This window comes from Cervus elaphus, chromosome 3, assembly GCF_910594005.1.
Source record: "Cervus elaphus chromosome 3, mCerEla1.1, whole genome shotgun sequence".
Lineage (NCBI taxonomy): Eukaryota > Metazoa > Chordata > Mammalia > Artiodactyla > Cervidae > Cervus > Cervus elaphus.
The window spans coordinates 29,145,377-29,164,296 of NC_057817.1; the positions used below are offsets into that span (position 1 = coordinate 29,145,377).

Genomic DNA, 18,920 nt, shown 5'->3' on the forward strand with positions numbered 1-18,920 from the left:
CGCATGCCCTCCTCTTCACCACATTGGTCTCATTGATTCTCTCTTTAAATACCTCTTTTCTTTCCCTCTTCCTCAATCTCACCACAGAGGCCACCAGCGCATTTCAGAAGCCACCTTGTCAATCCTCCTTTCCTGTCTTGCTCTCTTATCCTGTCTGTATCTACTTAAGACATCTGACATTGTATTCCGTGTGAATGGTGACCCCTGACCATGTGACACAGGAGCCTCAAACCATCCTCCTCTGGGCTGAGCTCCACCAAATACAGACGTCATCCACTCCTGCTTACAGTTCCCTTAACGATCCCCTATGAACCAGATGCGTGCTCTTTAAACTTTCACCTGAAGAAAGTGATGGGGGGTGGAGGGTGAGAAGAGGCACAGCCTGAAGAAGTCAACTGTTACGGGAAAAATGTTTTTGTAATTTAAAATTATATTTTATCTTGGATTTTAAATACTGTATTATAATATACTCATGTTTCAACACAGCAGTAATTTTCCCAAACTTCAACTGGATACCCCAAGATGTACCATGGTTTACCCCACAGTTTAGAGTACCCCTGGCCCATTTTCTACTGACAAGCAAGAACCAACAAGATAAAAAGAAGATTCTAAGACCTACCCCTGCCACGCTCGCAGCCCTGCCCACCTGTCCAGGCTTACTCTTTATGCTCTAGCAGTGAGACTACTCACCACCCTAACTCCTTGAGCATATGCCAATGACTCAAAAATCCATGCCTTCCTCCAAGACTGAAGTACCCTCCTCCCTGCTCAGTCTCCCCATCAAACTCCTACCCAGCTGACGACTCTGAGCCTGAGCGATACTCCTTTGGGGCATCCTCCTCAGAAACGCCACAGGTACACGAATGCCCTTTGCCTGAGCTTCCTCCATATTTGTACATGTCTTCTTTATGGCATTTATTATGTAATAGATACAGTTTGCAATATTTAATCTCTGCAAATAACTACAAAAATACTGCTGTGTCCTGCCCCTCCTAACTACTGTCAAATTTACTAAAATTGTTTTGTTTTTGAAATGTATCTATTTTCTCCCATTCACTCCTTACCTCATAATTCCCATGTGGGCATGGGTGCTCAGTTGCTCAGTCGTGTCCAACTCTTTGCAATCCCGTGGACTGTAGCCCACCAGGTTCCTCTGTCCATGGGATTGCCCAGGCAAGAGTGGGTTGCCATTTCCTCCTCCAGGGGATCCTCCCAACCCAGGGCTCGAACCCATACTCCTTTCATCTCCCGCACTGGCAGGTACTGAGTGATCTGGGGCCACTGCATGAAAACTACTCTCACTAAATTCAAAAGTCACCTAGTGGCTAAATACATGACTCCACCCAATCCTCACCATTCTTCAATCTGCAGCAACATTTGATCATTCCCTCTTTTGTCTTTCTGATCCCCTAACTCTCCTGATCTTCCTTCTCCAGCTTTCTCGCTAAACGTCCACTTCTTCCTGGCCGTCTTTCCTCTGTGCATGTTAGTGTACCTAGGGGCCTGCCTGAAATACTTCTCTCTGCTCACCCCAAGCCCCTCTCCTGGGTGAACTCATGTATTCTCATGGCTTCAACTACCATCCTGTTTCAGACAGAGCTGGAAACCTAATCTGGGTTCATATATTCTACTCACTAATCTCCCTTTCTGCGTGGATGAAGTTTTGGAAATTTAAAATACCACAGCAGCACAAGAAAGATTTATAGTGCTTATCACTGGCTGGGCACTGCTCTAATCACTGTATTTTTATGTATTGACTCATTTAGTTCTCATATCAATCCTATGAGATAGCATTTTTATCCACATTTTATAGGGAAGGAAACAGAAAACTAAAACTGGCAAGGGCGGAAGGGGAAAGAATCACCACCTCTAAAGAAAAACTTTTTTTTTTCAACAATTGTAAGGAAAAGTTAGACGATAATCAAATCAAATTCAGAATTCTGAGCAACTGACTACTCCTGACAATGGTGGTCTTTGGTTGGTAAACATGTAATAATCACTTTAGTCTTGTTTTCAACATGATAATCATCTGCTGCTAAGTCACTTCAGTCGTGTCTGACTCTGTGCGACCCCATCCCTGGGATTCTCCAGGCAAGAACACTGGAGTGGGTTGCCATTCCCTTCTCCAATGCATAAAAGTGAAAAGTGAAAGTGAAGTCGCTCAGTCACGTCCGACTCTTCGCAACGCCATGGACTGCAGCCTACCAGGCTCCTCCGTCCATGGGATTTTCCAGGCAAGAGTACTGGAGTGGGGTGCCATTGCCTTCTCCGATGATAATCATCTAAGTCATATTTATTTCTGTCTTTATGGAATAGGATAATTTAAATTATTAAGATGTTTCAGAAGCTCTTCTTCTCAGCCACAAAGATACACTTCAAGTTGATGACAGAATAATAAATAAATGGAATATGAGATTTTTATTATATTTATCTTATGTATAAAGTTACAATAAATTTAATGTTTGAATACTATCTTGGACATAGGAACTCAAAGAAGCCCTTGAGAGAAAACATTAGGACCTAAGAAAAAAGTGTCATGTGCACACAGGTGGACATAATATGGGTGGCCTATGAATGCCTTCAGCAGTCTAGCTGGCCCATACAATTTGCATAAACTAGGATAAATTACCCAAGAGTCTGACTTAGTTCAACAAATCAAATATTTACCATATGGCTAAATATTTCACTTCCCTGGTTTTCCAACAGTTTTGCAAAAGATTTAATGCAATCAAGAAAAGATGCTGGAAAACCAAACACGGGAAATATTTAGTTTTTTTCCAACCAATACTGACCAGTTAAATCAAAACGAAGGTTGTTTACACTATTCTAAAGAAAAACGCATCCAATGAGCTTACACTTCAGATTAGTTCCTGTGAGTAATACGGCTGGTCAAGGCAGAGCAAAAGGGAATCGACATACAAGCAAGTACAAGGCAACACAGAAGTGGACGCCACCCCACACAGGGAGCAGACACGCTCAGGGGCCCGCTCCAGCTGCCGGCTCTCACGCAAGGCTCTTCTAGGCTTGGCACTGCGTCTTCTATACACTTCTGCATAATAAATAGCAGGCAGGCTAATGAAATGGAAGGTTGTCACATACCACCCAACTGTAAAAGGCACATGGAAAATCAGAGTATGCAGATAAATAGGTGAGGGAAACAAAGAAAAAACAAATGTGAGACATGAACCCAGGGCCAGGAAACATCATGGGCCCTTGAGTTCCAGCCCTGGCCAGCTTCCACAGGGGTCCCTGTCCCTTCCTAGAAGAGGTCCTGGACAGAGCTCACACTTCTTTACTCAGTAAAGCTGTCACCATCTAAGGAATCCTGTTGGAATCTTCTCTCTGCAAAGCCCATCTGTTTGCAAACAAGTGTTGACTGAGTGTCTTCTATTCTAGGCCCTGGGCATCCAGCAGGCAGCAAGACAGCAAAGTCTCTGCTCTCAGGAAACTCCCATTTTACTGGAGGAGAACCAGATAATGAATAAATACACAAGCAAGATCATTTTAAATGGCAGCATTAAGTTGAAAATTTTAAACAGGGAAAAAAAAAAAAAGATGAGATGGAGCAAGGCGGCAGGAGTTGCTCATTTAAACTCGGGGGTGAGGGAAGACATCTCTGAGAAGGTCACTTTTGAGCTGAGACAGAAAGGAGGCAAAGCTGTCAGCCAAGCACAGCTCTCTGGGGCAGAGCGTTCCCGGAGAAGAAAAGCAAGGATGAGGCCTGGGGGCAGGAACAGGCATGATGAGTTCAGAGGGAGAGAGTCTCTCCACCCTCAGGTTCCAGTGTTGTTCGAATGAAGTCATCCCTGACTATTCTAAACTATCCACTGACCGGCCCCAGTATTCTCTATTCCTCTTCACAATTTCTCTCCACTGAAATTTTTACCATCTGACAGGCAAGATAAAGTACTTATTAATTTCATCTACTTATTAATTTCTGTCTATTCCTACAGAATGCAAGCTCCTTAGGGCAGGGATTTTTTTTCTCATATTTATTTATTTAGCTGCATCAGGTCTAAGTTGGGGCACGCGGGGATATTTAGTTGCGGCATTCAGGATCTAGCTCCCTGATCAGGGATGGAACCCAGACCCCCTGCCTGGGAGCACAGAGTCTTAGCCACTGGGCCAGCAGGGAAGTCCCAGGGCAAGGACTTTGCTATTTAACCACTGCTGTGATGCCTGTACCTACGTGGCACAAAGTGGGCACTCAATAATAGTAGCTAAATAAATAAAAAGGAAAGAAAGAGAGAACGGGAGGGAAGGAGGAAAGGAGAGAGAGATAGGGAAACAAGATATGAGAGAGAGAGGAAAAGTGGAAGGAGAGAAAGAAGAATCAGCGAGCGTGGCTGAAGCACCCTGGATGGGGGAACCGGAGTGTGAAGGAGTAGACCATGAAACAGATGCTGGAATTTCATTTAAAGGACAGAATCTGTTGAAGGGTTGTAAGGCAGGGAAGAAAGAGCATCTAATTTTAGTTTACAGAGCTGACTATAGCTGCCATGTGGAAAACAGACTAAAGAAAGCAGGGGACACTAGGTGAGGTGCTATGGAAGCTAGAGATGAGGTGACAGGCGAGGCAGTGATCATCAGTGACCACAGACAGAGGGAAGCAGATGCAAGGGGAGCACCCAAAATACTTACTGATGGACTAGATATGGACTGTTATATTGAAAAAAAAAAAAAAGAGAGGAATCAAGAATATGTCAGTTACCAACTAAGTGCTTCTCAGACCCAAATCTCCCCTTCACTGCCTACTCTGTGAAAATTAAGATGAACCCTTTAAATATTTTTCCTATGCCAAACGCCACGATGTTAAGCTTTGTCTGTAGAGGCACTGGAAAGACACTGCATGAGGAACAGACTTTTCTTTCTGCTTCCAATGTGCTCCTTTTGGCAGGATAAATAGAGTATCAAAGATAAATATAGTATTAGTATTTCTGATATCCTATGGAGCCCTGGTTAATTTATTTTAAGAGACTGTGGAGGAAGAAATGGTAACCCACTCCAGTATTCTTGCCTGGGAAATCCCATGGACAGAGGAGCCTGGCGGGCTACAGTCCATGGAGTTGCAAGAGTCAGACATGACTTAGCATCTAGACAGCAACAGGAATCTGTCAGGTTCTGTCTTCTGTAATGTGAGTACTGTAAGAAGTTATATAATAAAAATCATTATTTGTTACTTAAAGAAAGATCTTTTCTACTAAACTTACATATTTTCATAATTATTTCTCTTACATATACAAGGACTGGGACACCTTATTCTGTTTGCTCATCCTTTATTCAAATTTTAATACCATACTGCTTCAAGTGTGATACTAATAATTTTAGAATCTGTTTCAATGCCTGGTAAAGCAAGGACCACCTCACTATTCTGTGTCTAAATTTTCTTGGCTACTGTAAAAACATTTATTCTTCCATGTGAACACAGACTGTTTTACCTAACTGCCTACCTTCAGAAGAACTCTCCATTGGAGTTGTAATTAATTTCCATTAAATTTACATATATTTAGTCTTCCCATCCAGGAACATGGTATGCATTTCCACTTCTTTCAGATCATCCTTAACACTTAACAATTTTCTTCACACAGACCCTGTACCTTTCTTGTGATACTTTCCATGAAGTATTTTATAATTTTTTAACACCATTATAAAAGAAGTATTCTTCTCATTAAGGCAGGTCATTGCCATGCTTCCCCTGCCAACATTCTAAAGATACCAAAGAATGCTTTGAGTTCCCTCTCGCCCCCATACCACCCTGTCCCTTGATGTCTGAGTTTTGCTGGAATCATTTAGAATATTTCATTCAGACAACAAGGTTTTCTCTTTCGGTATGTCTCTTTAATTTCAAAGATCCTTACTTACCATTTATATTACACATTTCTTGTTACTCTCAATGTATATAATTATATATATATACATATATGTAGTATGTAACTTACAGTAACAATAGCACATTGGTATAGCACATGATATATATACATATTTCAAAGTCCGTTGTCCATCATTGTTTCGAGGAAAGGAAATAATTATGTTTGATTAGAGTATATTGCTCAGATTCAAGTCTATGAGTGATATAATGTCAATTCTTGCACACCCACATAGAGCTTTCTTTTCCTGAAAGGTGAACAGTATCTAGACTGCAAGTAAGATTTTGTGTAGAACTTTTCTCTAACTAGCTTGCTTCTTACACCATCACTATAGTGTTGCAAATGAGAACAGTCGATTTTATTGTAGTTTCAACTTTTTTTTGTATCTTTATCCTCTTTTGAGTTTGTAGAATTTTTTTCCCCGTCATCACTGAATTCAGGAATGTTATCAGAATATACCTAGATTTGTGCCTTTTCTCATCCATCTTGCCTGGAAGACAGTGAACTCATTCAATCTGTGATCTTTTTCAATCTGCAATCTTTTTTGTCTCAGGGAATTTTTCTTCTACTAGTTATCTCCCCTAAAATTCTTACTATCTGCATTTTTGGCTTCCTGGATCTATCCTTCAAGTCCTCCCACTTTCATGAGTTTCCATTCCAATTCTTAGTATTTTTGCTCTAAGCTTTGAAATTGTTATTTCACTTGAACCAAGTTTTAAAAAGAGGGCAGCAGTGATGTGCTCAAGCTACCACTTTCCCAAAATGATTTCAAAAGGAGTTGTTTAAAGGCTATCTTACCACTCAAATGTTAAAAAAAAAAAAAGAAAGTTTCTAAGTGCTCACTCAAAAGACAATTACTTTAAATTAATACTTCTAAGAGAAGCTACTAGATTGAAAGCTCCTTGAAAGCAGGGAACCTGCCTTTCATGCATCTCTCACTAGATCTTGTAAACAAATGTGCTCATTACATCTTTATTGATATAATATGTTCAGCAACTTACAAGTTCCAAAAGGTAGAAAACCTTGTCATTACACTCACAAAATCTGAAGTCTAACTGCAGGGGGTTCCCTGGTGGCTCCTTGGTAAAGAATCTGCCTGCCAATGCAGGAGACTGGGTTCAATTCCTGATACTGGAAGATTCCACACACCTCAGAGCAACTAAGGCCATGAGCCACAACCACTGAGCCTGTGCTCTAGAGCCCAGGAGCCGCAACTTCTGACGCGTGTGCACCCGAGAGCCCGGCTGCACCAGAGAAGCCACCGAAATGAGAACCCCACGCACTGCACACGGCGAGAGAGCAGCCCCTGCTAGCCGCAACGAGAGAAAAGCTGGCACAGCAAAAGACAGTAACAATAATTAATCAATTAAGAAAAAATAAAGTCTAACTGCAGAGGCAAAAACAACATAAACAAAACAAATAAAGCTGTCAGTTAAGTGTTAAACTGTTACTGAATACAATAGCCTAAAACAGAAGAAATTAATATGGACTAAAGTAGTCAGTCAGTTTCATGATGAAAAGGCCATCTAATCAGGCCCTGAAACCACAGGTAAATTTCAGGAGGAGAAAAGGCAGCCCTGACAAAGAAAATAATCACTGCAAAAGTACAGAGATAGGAATGAGCTGTTTGAGGAAAAGGGTGAGCAAACAAGTCTAACTGTAATAGAAGAGTCTGTCAGATACTTATAAGGAAATAAGAACAGATAGGGAGGTTGAGGACAGAGTCTAGATTCATTCACTGGCGGAATAGGTACTAAAAAACACTTATGCTGAAGGATGCCGTGAGCTGTCCTCAAGCACCTTACCAAGGGAGACGACAGTATTTATGCAAATGATCATACAGTAACTTTAAGATCATCTGAAAAATAGCTATAATATACGAGTAACATTAGAAGTTAAAGAGTTCAGAGAACCAACAAATGAGGAAGCTGTCTTTTTTTTAAACAGGAAGTTCTCTTCTAGGACTTCCCTTGGTCTCCTTGAAGAAAACAGTAAGCAAAGAACCACAGGAGGAAAACTCACCAGTGGTTTTGCTACATGTTCAATTTAAAAATGAAAGTTTTTCCAAACCAGAAAGGAAGCCCAATAAAGTAAGAATGACAACTCTTTACAGTTTTAAGACAAGAAAGAAAACTCTGTATGGTGATAGATGTTAATGAGATTTACTAAGGTGATCATTTCCTAACATACAGAAATAGCAAATCATTATGTCATACTCCAGAAATTAATAAATATAATGTTGTATGTCAATTACACCTCAATTTTAAAAAAAAGTCACAGATCAACTAAACAAGAAACTATCAGAAGTTTCTCCTAACGATTCCTGACAAGAATGGCCAACACCATAATGCATTCATGCCTGACCCAAGTTAAAACCCACAAGGTTCCAGCCTATGAATAAACTGAGACAACATAACCCAAGGTCCTTAAGAAGAAAGAAAGAAAGAAAGAAAATCCTACAGCCACTTTAATTTATCCCTAAAAGCAAGAATCCTCTAAAAAAAGGGATATTAGAGCACTATTCCTTCATAAAAACAGAAAACTCCCAAAAAATCAATTAAAAGTATATGTCATCTACAGAAATACCTACATTAGTTTAAACATTAATTTTTAATTAAACATAAATAGCCTAAGGAAAAAAATAAAACAAAACTAAAAATTCTTTCTGAAGCAGAACAGAACAATACTCAACCTGAAGCTCAGAAAAAAACAAGTCCAGGACACAAGGACCTTTCAAAGACGTCCTGTGGGCTTTCATTTAGGGTTGACCTGTATAGCATTCCAAATATTTTCTTTCTGGATTTCCCCTTTTCAGCTTTTCATCATCCCCATCTCAATTCAAGGAAGAAAAATTAATTTCATATCAAAATATAAGTACATAAAATTATCTCTTACTTTACAGATACACAATCTTAAAGGGATTTTACCCAATATCTTTAGTTCTTTTAAGAAATAAGGCAGTCACACCTTGCCAGAAGTTAGGCTGATGGAACTTCTCCAAACACATTTTAGAGTGCTAACTCCCCAGGGTTCTGGCAAAGCAAGGTCAAGAATAACCTCACTCCTATTCCTATCTATTTCTCCTAGAATAGGATGGAACATTTCCATTCTTTTCTCTCCAGGGAGCCCTACTCCCAAACACCAAAGACAGAAACTGTATCCTAAGAAAAGGGGGCCCAAGAGTTAAGATGGAAGAGAACTCTGCTGAAATTACTTGAAACAACGTGATTCAGGGAGATGGAACCAGTATGGAAATACCATGGGTTTTGGAGCCAAGCCGACCTGGGTTCCAACCCCAGCACACTGTACTTTCAGACTTCACGTTCCTTAACAAGTCTCTACAGAATGGAAACAACACACTATCTTTAGGAGTTGTTAGGATTAGAAGCACACTTCAAAGACTTGTCCAAGGTCACATAGTAAGCAGGGGAGACAGGACTTGAACCCAGCTGTGTTCTCTCTCCTTTGCCACTCACATCAGATGTTTCTGCTGCTGGCAGGGAGAAGGGGAAAGACCAGGTCATGTGTAACGGGCGGCTCTGGCACACCCTGCATGCCTCTCAAGCTTCAGGTGCTTCTTGCTAGCTCAGTTCCCTCATCATCATGATAATAGGAGCGATTTATTCAGCACCTACTTACCTGGCTGGGCAGGGTATACAGTTTATAAACCCTGTTACATAATAAGCACTCAGTAATTGATGGTTACTTATACAGAGACCTTAACTTCTTAAGAGAGCTTACGAAAGGCTGGCGTCTTACAGGAAATTGAGTGGAGAAGTCAACCAGGCAGGAAAAGGGAAGAATATGTCAGAGTGGGCGCTTCTCAGAGAAAGGTGACGCGTACAACACAACGACGTGCGTGCTCACTCAGTCATCTCTGACTCTTTGTGACCCCACAGATTGCAGCCCTCCAGTCTCCTCTGTCCATGGAATTTTCCAGGCAAGAATACTGGAGTAGGTTGCCATTTCCTACTCCAGGGAATCTTCCTGCCCCAGGGATCAAACCCATATCTCCTAGTGGATTCTTTATCACTAAGTCACCTGAGAAGCCCCCTACAATACAATGGCATGGAAGTGAAAAAGTACCATGCATTCAGGGAAGGCCAAGTCATTCGGCATGGCTAGAGACAAGAGCAAAACTGTGGAAGGCAGAGGAAGGAGGGTTAAAAAGGTCTTGATACACAAAAGATGCCTGGATTTTATCCTGTGAATAGAGGAAGCCAATAAAAAATTTTCAGGCAAAAGGACACAATGAGATCTGTGTTTCAAGATGATCGTTGTATCTCAGAATAGAGAAGGATGAATAGGCGGGAAAAGAAACTGAAGGCAGGCAGACAAGTTAGGAGAGTACTGCAACAGTCTCAGCAAAAGATGGTAAGAGCCTAAACAGAGGCAGAAACAATGTTAATGGAGGGCAGGAAGCAGAATCGACAGGACTTACTGACTCATTAGAAGTTAAGGATGACCCCCAAGTATTTGTGGAGCAGCCTGAAACAAGGAGTACAGTTTAGGATCTACTAAGTTACAGCTGTCTAGGGGGAATCAATGGGAATCAAGGCAGCAGATGGGAGTCAGGACTAAAGATATGGACTAGAAAGCCATCTCCCAGCCAAGAGAGCTGAAGCCCTGGGCATAGGTGCAATTACTCAGCAAGTGTATGTGAAGTGAGATGAAGGCTAATGACTGACACAGGAACACCCACACTGGGAGAAAGAAAAAGAAGCCCGAGAGAGAGCTGAAGGAGGAACATTTAGGGAGATGGAAGGACATGACACCATAAAAGCTAAGGAAGAAGGAAGTTTCATATAAAGATAGTGGAGCATGGTATCCAATGCTGCAGAGAAAGATGCTGTATACTGTGGGTCCTTTTCAGTCTGAAATCAGAAGTCACTAGGGGCCTTGGAAACAGTTGTTTCGGAGGCTTGATGAGGAAAAAGCAATGGACTGAAGAGTGAGCAAAAGTAAGAAATAAAGGATCTATGAGAGGGGGAGAACACCAGCACGCAAGGGCAAACAGGTTCCAACCAAGGACTGTGGGAAGATACTTTTCTTAAGATGAGAGAAACTTTAGTACTTTCATAGGCTGAAGCGAAGGAGCCAGGAGTCAAGTGTTAAGTGAGAGGCTAAAGATGAGAGGGAAAGACAGACAGAAGACTGCAAATGAATAGAGTAATCAATAAAGTAAGATCCCAAGATCCCAGAAGAGAAGGGATGGGACTAAGAGCAAAGTCAGAGGGATAAGCTGCAGAACCGGAGGGTGACAGCTCTTCCTCTGAGAAAAGAAGGAAACGTGGGAACTGAAAGAGATAAGTTTGTGAGTGCTGAAGAGAGAGGCTCAGGGAGTCTGGCCCTCTTACCAACTAGTAATAATGAAAACTAGTCATACAGATTTGGTTCTTTTTTTTTAAAGCACAGTGGGAAGGAGGGGCTAAGTTAGCAGCCATTCTCCTTTCCTGCCTTCTTTCCGCCCCCCCCCCATATTATTTATTTATTTATTTATTAGCTGTGCTGGGTCTTCAATGCTATGTGCGGGCTTTCTCTAGTTGCGGCAAGCGGGGCCTACTCTCTCATTGCGGTGCAGAGGTCTCACTGTCATGGCTTCTCATTGCGGAGCATGGGCTCTACTCACATGGACTTAGTTGCCCCACGGCATGTGGGATCTTAGTTTCCCAGACAAGAGATCAAACCCATGTGCCCTGAGTTAACAGGCAGATTCTTAACCACTGGACCTCCAGGGAAGTCCACAGATTTGGTTCTCAACTTTGCTTCACAGTCCTCTTTAAGAAACTGATGGAACCTGGAGACTCTGCGCCCTAAAAAAGCATATAAGCACACCCAAAATTCTACACACGACTTCAGCATTTCCAGGTCCACTAAAGCCAACCCACGTGTCCAAAGATCCTGTCAGCTGTGATGCTATAGAATTCCAAAGAAACGGCCTTTCAGAAGATATTCTGTTCACAGAAGAGCATCCACAAGGGAAGGTGACTTATTCACTATAAACACAAGTATATGAGGAACTTCCCTGGCGGTCCAGTGGCTAAGACTCCGTGCTGTCAAAGCAGGAGGCCTGGGTTCGACCCCTGGTCAGGGAACTAGATCAAACTCAACTACGAGTTTGCATGCCACAACCAAAGAAGCTGTATGCCACAATTAAGACCCAGTGCAGCCAAATTAATATTAAAAAAAAAAAAAACCCACAAACACATGACAAACTTTTACTTAAACATCTATGACATAGTTACCAAGAAAGATGGACTATTTGATGTGCATAAAAGCACTCAGTTAGACTCTAGGCATAAAGGATACAGAAGACCATCCCTGCTTTCGCAAATCTCAGAATTTAAAGACAATGAGTTACAGAGCCTTGGATTTACCAATGGTTTTAGATCAAAGTAGTGTTTTTAGAAGATAAAAAAAAAAAAAAGATCAATCTAGAGCTGACTCTTAGGTCTAAAGACAAAGGACTGAGCAAGGCTGGAGATAAACGCAACTCAAAGGAAAAGTGGATGCAAGGAAAGTTTTGAAGGAGGAATTCAAAGGATTTGTTCACTAAGGACAAATGGAGGAATAAGAAGAGTCAAAAGGCAAGTGAAGGCTGAGTATCCACATGTGCCTTTTCACAGCTTGGAGACGCTTGAATCTAAGAAACCATGCTTAAATGTCAGAGCCATTTGCCGGAACCTACAGGCTTGGAAACGCACACATGCCAGATGCCTGTGTGAAACAAACCAGCTACTCTTTTCTGCTCTAGTCAACTGCTTGCCGTGACCCAACACGTGTTGAACAAGGGTAGAGGGTGCCGACAGGAGCAACTGATGGAGGAGTCAAGTCTTACTTACAGAAAAGAATTGCACAAATTGGTTCCATTCATCACTTCAAACATAACCGTATTCTGCTAAGTAACAGAAGATATTAAAAACAGCCAAGTCACTTACGCATCTCTTCACTATCAGAAACAATAAAGATTACACATATGCAGCACTAACTGCATGCACACACCACGCTCAGCTGTTTTCCTAGAATCTCTTTTTAAACCACCTTACAACTCTAATCAGGTTAAGTTGCCGTTCCTATTTTTAAGAATGTAAGAAACTAAAACAAGGGAGGTTAGGCAGTCCGTCCAAGGTCAGAGAGCTGAGTGACAGCCAGGACTTGGATGCCAGCCCACCAGATGCCGAAGCCCACACTCCTCAAATGATCATACAACCCTGCCTCGTGCCAAGAGCAAATCCCCAAGACAGAGACTTTATGTTTCAATTCACATCTAAATGAGGTGAGCAAAAATTTACTGCACTCATAAGAAAGAAACTGGTCAGCAGTTGTTTAAAGGCCTTAAAGAATGACCTCTGCAAGAGTTTACACTGAGGTGAAATGAAAAACAACTTATATAATTTAAAAAACCTATGACTGACAAAAATGTAAATGATGTAAGGTTTGGAGCAAGAGAGCTCACAGTGGTCAGGGGCAGGTTTAGAAAAAAGGTAGAACTTCATCTAATTCTTAAGGAACTGAGAAATGGTGCAGAGGAGCAGGAAGGAGTGTTTCAAAGAGCATTCCTGATTAATCATGAGAACCATGAAGGACTGTAATCATTACGATACAAACATGTGAAGGCCCTTTTTAGCCAATCATCTGAACTTTCAACCCTGAGGCGCTAATCCACACAGAGGCCAGGAAAGAAAGCTGCCATCAAGCACTGGGCTAAGAGGGAAGGATTAGAGATTTCTCTTGATCAAAAATTCCCCTCAATGTTATGGGACTGTCAAACAACGAGATAAATTTTTCAAAATGTCAGTACATAGAACTAGAATGTCTAAACAAGCGCCATCCTTTACAGTAAAGTGAATCATCCTTCCAATGAGTTTGTCTGTCACTACTTTCTGGAACTCCCCTCAAACCAGTTTACCACCATTCTAGTTTTTTGACAGTCACAAATAAAACCTATTTACAATCACTCTAATTTTTTTCATTCACAGCTAGTTTGGACTCCAAGAGAACATCCACCCGCTTTTCTCTACTTGACACCGAGTGACCTACAAAATGAAATTCCACCCTCAAAGAATTAAAAACTGCCACCATAAGGGTTTGCAGAGCTATGTGTCACAGGCTCTGATGAGCAATTCCTAAAGATGAGTTCCAACGTAAGCTGAGTACAGCCCACCAAAAAAAAAAAAGATACGCAAGTTCCTGAGAATAAACCCCTTGGCTAATGCCCGGTTTGGGTTATTCAAAAACCCACAAACCTGCCTTCCTTAGTACTTCTAACACTAGAAGAGACACTGCTTAGATGTCACTTTCTGATAAAGGGGTTTCTTATAAATTCATGACTATGCTACATATTTGAGGAGGAGTGGCCACACTTTTCCATGATAAGTAAAGCAAGAAGGATTCACCAGTTCTCTGGTAGCTTAATTCTAAACTCCCAGCTTGGAGACTGCAGGGCAATCTCAATTCAGCATCTTTCCCCTTTCCTCTTCAAGTCCTCTGCCCAACTCCTACGGGGGTGCACTTCAACTCCTAGGAAGCGGGCGCGTCTTAACCCTCCACCTTCAAGGCCGACCTGTGCCCCGCTTTGAGGACCCTGAGTTATGTGATGAAATAGACAGGAGAAAGGGAGGATGCGTCCGGGTCTGTTGTGTGTGTGCTGAGAGAAGTGTTCAAACAAGCAAAGGGAGGATCCCTTCCTGCAAGTGTTATTTTATCTTAAATACCTTTCCAGTTGTCACCCTGGGACTGTTCTCAGGCAGAAAGGCTCCCACCCCCACCCCTCCTCGAGATACCACAGCCAGCCTTCACGCTCAGGACTGAGCTTCACCAAGCTAATCACAGCCCCCTCTACCAGCGTCCAGTTCTGTACTTCTGGTTCTGTGCTGTTTCTTTTTCACAGCGATAAAGCAGACAGTTTCCTCTTTTCTTAGAAGGCAGTCTCTGTACAAACTCTTATGTACCCTTTGGTCTCATGAACTGTTTTGTTGGCATTTTTAAGTAATTTCCCTTTCGGACTCAGAGCTCTTTGAAAGCTAACACAGTACCCTGCTAACCTCTGTGTCCTGAGCACACGGTAAGCAGAAAATAAATGTCTGCTCAATCAAATAAGTGAATGATAGATTTTTAAAGAGATTTCAGAAAGACAATAAGACTCTTTAGAATTATGGCATACAACTTTTTTAATAAAAGTTATTATTTTTTTATTTATTTGGCTGCACAAATTTATTTAGCTGTTTTTTTTTTTAGCTGTAGTACATAGGATCTAGTTCCCTGCTCTAGGATCGATCCTGGGTCCCTGCACGGGAAGCCTGGAGTTCTAGCCACTGGACCACCAGGGAAGTCCCGGCGTACAACTGTTTTGTAGCATTTGCCTAGAGTAAAAATTAGACTTAATAGCTTGTGCAATAACTATTCAGATATTTAAGTCATACAATGATAGCAGATGCCATAATAATATGGCAGCTTAAGCTATTGGCACTAATTAGTGAGCAGCTAATACTCACTGATGAAACACTTAACCTTTCTGAGTCTTGGTTTTCCCTTCTGTTAAATAAAAAAAAAGAAAAGTGAGGCTCAAATGACATAACATATCAAATCATAACACAAATACAACATATTATCAGACAAATTTAAACAAATTCCCATCATTAGTGTTATTTTATGTGCATACATTTGGCTAAAACATATGATTTAAGTTCAGAAAACAGAGCTCATTGCCAAATATATAAAAAATATAACAGTACATGTAGGTCATGAAAAAATTTCAGTTATGAGAATACTTATAGAAACCTTCTACCTATTCAATTAGTCTACAGAAAAGCTTGTGACTAGGTGTCAGTTCAATTTTCAGTGATTCTCCGGACAGTGCTGGCCTGTTCTTTCTGCTGCGAAAGCAGGCAGCTTGCAGTACCAAGCCCAGTGACCTGCCCGCACGGAGCAGCAGCCCAGCACTGGCTCTGCAACGCGCTCTGCGGCAAACGGCCCAGAGAGGCACAACCTGCGTGCCGGCGCAGGGCTGGCTCATCTGCGACCCAGGCCTGCAGCTGAAAACACAAGTGAGCACAAAGAAAATTCTTTAACGGCATACAGCTCAGGCAACCGCTATAATTAGGACCCACTACAGCCTGAACCGAGAAAAATGAATAAAATCGAGGAATGAGAGCACCAAAGCCAACCACACACACTAAACACATAGTTAAAAGTAGCTCTCTTTTTCCCGAAAGAAAAAGAGTACTTTTTTGCCAGAGCAGTAACTGTGGAGAAAATGTAAAACAAACAAAGGTCCCTTCAAAATATGCTAACAGACATCACAAATAACACTGTGCTATAGATTTGGGGGTGGTGGTTTCAACTTCACTTGAATTCCTAAAAATGTCTACCTACTTCTCCAGTCAACCATTCTCTGTACTTTAAGCAAGAGAGACAAACAGATGGTCAAGATGCTGACACTGCAGGCCTGAGGTTTTCCAACTGTATTTTTTCCAGTTTTCCATCGCTAAAAGAGATGAAATACCGGATAATGTAGTACAAATCTTTAAGAAACCATTTCAAATCTCAGTCACATGCCAAACCAAAACAATCCTGCAACAGGAAACAAACCATGCACTTGTCCTGAAAAATGCTGAAGCCTTAGCCTTACAGTCTGTAGGAGCTTCACACCTTCTTCAAGGAGAGAAAGGTGAGCTAGCCAGTATGAGTCCTAGAAACAGTTCCTTGGAATCATCTCTAGAAACAACCAGAGAAGTAAACAGTAATCAGCTGGAAGCAGATATACCAAGAATAAGGAGCTTCCAGGATTTCCCTCTCCATGTAAAAGCAATTAACTCCTATTTTTAATCTCTCTGACGCAAACATCCAGCCAAACTTCTCTCCTTCTAGCTAATCAAAGATAGCTGATGTGTTACTCTAACTTGCTTTAAAAGTCCAATTTGAATGAAAGTCATCATGGATTGAATGACAATGCTTTAGTCTAGAAGAATGGGGTATTTTGAGAGGTAGAATCAAGACAGCAATGCCCTGAACATTTCACAGAAACAGACTCATCCACCACAACTGATACTAGGGACTGGCCAAAGAGTAACTTCCCAACTGATTAACTGAAAAATAATATGTTGCTAATTGAGTGCAAGTGAAAAGGGCACCTCCCTATACATTGGGAAACCCTAACAGGGTTATTAAAGATAATTATTTCCCTCCATGCCCAAGTGACTTTATAACACTCAAATCTACTTCTGGTTTTTTACTGTAAAGGATGGGGGGAGGGGTGTGTAGAGAGAATGCCCTGATAAGTAAACAAAAAGTCAAAACTCTCCTGGGAACTTGTCACATTCTTCTTTTCCAATCAGCAATTTTTAATCCACTTGAAAAATGCTAGTGGAGAGAGAGGGCCTTTGGCAAAGAACTCAAGAAGAATATGCAACTCTGGGGGCACCACCACAGTACTGACATCAAGCTTGGAGAAAATGCTGCTTTTGTCTCAGAGGCAGCCTGTGACAAAAACAGGAACTTTATGGAGAACTGATCACAACTGCACAAGAAGCCTGATCACATGCCCACAACAGAGCAACGTTTCTCTCATTGTTGTCCAGGGACTTCTCGAATAATAGTGGCTCGATTTATTTCATTCTTTTAATTCTCAAAACCAATCCAAGCGTCCTTGTAACAATCCATTGTCAAAAGAAAGACCGTGCCGGCCAGGATTTGCATGTAACCGGTAGCCACCTCTCTCCTTTCCTCTTCTACGATTCCAAAAGGTGATCAGATGCGGAAAATTCAGCCCGAATACAGGCACCGAGGGGGGGGAACCCTTTTGACAAAGGTGGTCTAAAAGCCGCCCCTTGTGCCTCTCTCTGGGTTAATACCACTGCTTCTGGCCTCCTTAGGACCCTCAACGGCCCACCCCGCTTCTATCTCACTCCTGTCACTGGGGAGGCATCTCGCATTGTTAAACAAGGAAGAAGAAATGCTGGCGGATTTCCCCTGTGTCTCTCTCTTTTTCTGAAGGGGGGAAGGGGAGCTGAAACAGGCTTGGGGCCCTCCCCTGGAAGAGAGCACAGGAGCAAGCTGTCAGCCACCCCGCGGGCGGCCTCACCCCCACCCCGCCCCACCGTGCCCCGGCGCCCGGGCAGAAGCCCGAAGCGGGAGGACACAGCTTTGTCTGGGGTTTCGGGGGGCCGGGAGCGCAGAAGCAGTCCGAGCCTGAGGAAGACCTCTCCCCCCAGCCCCGGCTCCCTCCCTCCCAGAGAACACAATGAACCACAGGGAAAGCCACTTTCCGGGGTAGAAGAGGAGGAGAGCGACCCTTCACGTGAAGCCCAGGCCAGATTTCCGGCACGCTCCTCCCCTCTGCCCGCACGGCCACCAGGGCGCGCGGTGGGGACCTGGTCTCCCCTCGCCGCGATCCGCAGCGGCGCCCGGGCGCCCGCTCCCTTGCCCGGCTCCTACCCTCCGAGAGCTCCAGCTCCAGCTCCGCCAGCTGCGCCCGCACTTCGGGCGGCAACGCCGCCACCGCAGCCGGCGAGGGCTCCAGGCCTCGCTCCGCCATCCCGGCTTTACCAGCCACACTCCGGAAGACAAACGAGGGGGCCGAAGGAGGGACGGACTGACGCGGCCCACACCCCGGCTACAGGATCCGGCTCCGGCCGCCGAGCGCCGCCAGCGCCGCCGCTGCCGCCGCCGCCATGAGCAAGGGTCACGTGAGCCCGGCGGCCCCGCCCCCGGACCCAGGACGCACCGCCTCCACAGGCGAGTCAAGCTGCGGACTCCCGGGCCGATGGCGCCCTCTACTGGGAGATTCCTGAAACTACGAGTCCAAGCCCGCTGCCACGATTTCTCTCGAGCGAAATGGGCTCACTGGGTTGCTGTGAACCCGGACGTTTACCTTTTATGAACTCGCAAGGAAGGAGTTTTCAGGGGCCCCAGGCCTTGCTTTTTCCAGTTCTCTGCACTTAATAGTGTGCTTTTGTCCCTTGCTTCGTTTCCCGGACTATTTGACACCACCCATTCATAATGACTTGAACTCAGGCAGTTCTTTTCACTGGGGCTTCCTGTGGTAAATGGGTC

General features: G+C 43.1%; 1 protein-coding gene across 2 annotated transcripts in view; it reads right to left on the reverse strand.

Annotated features, from left to right (window-relative positions):
* DIP2B (disco interacting protein 2 homolog B) overlaps window positions 1-18,555 on the reverse strand; it is a 224,034-nt gene extending 205,479 nt beyond the window's left edge. The window contains exon 1 of one of the 2 annotated variants that reach the window (XM_043884446.1): window positions 18,303-18,555. In XM_043884446.1, coding sequence (XP_043740381.1) covers window positions 18,303-18,402 — 100 coding nt within the window. In that variant the 5' untranslated portion in view covers window positions 18,403-18,555. The remainder of the gene's footprint in view (window positions 1-18,302) is intronic. The other variant, XM_043884442.1, reaches the window with a different exon arrangement.
* Between the last annotated feature and the right edge of the window lie 365 nt (window positions 18,556-18,920).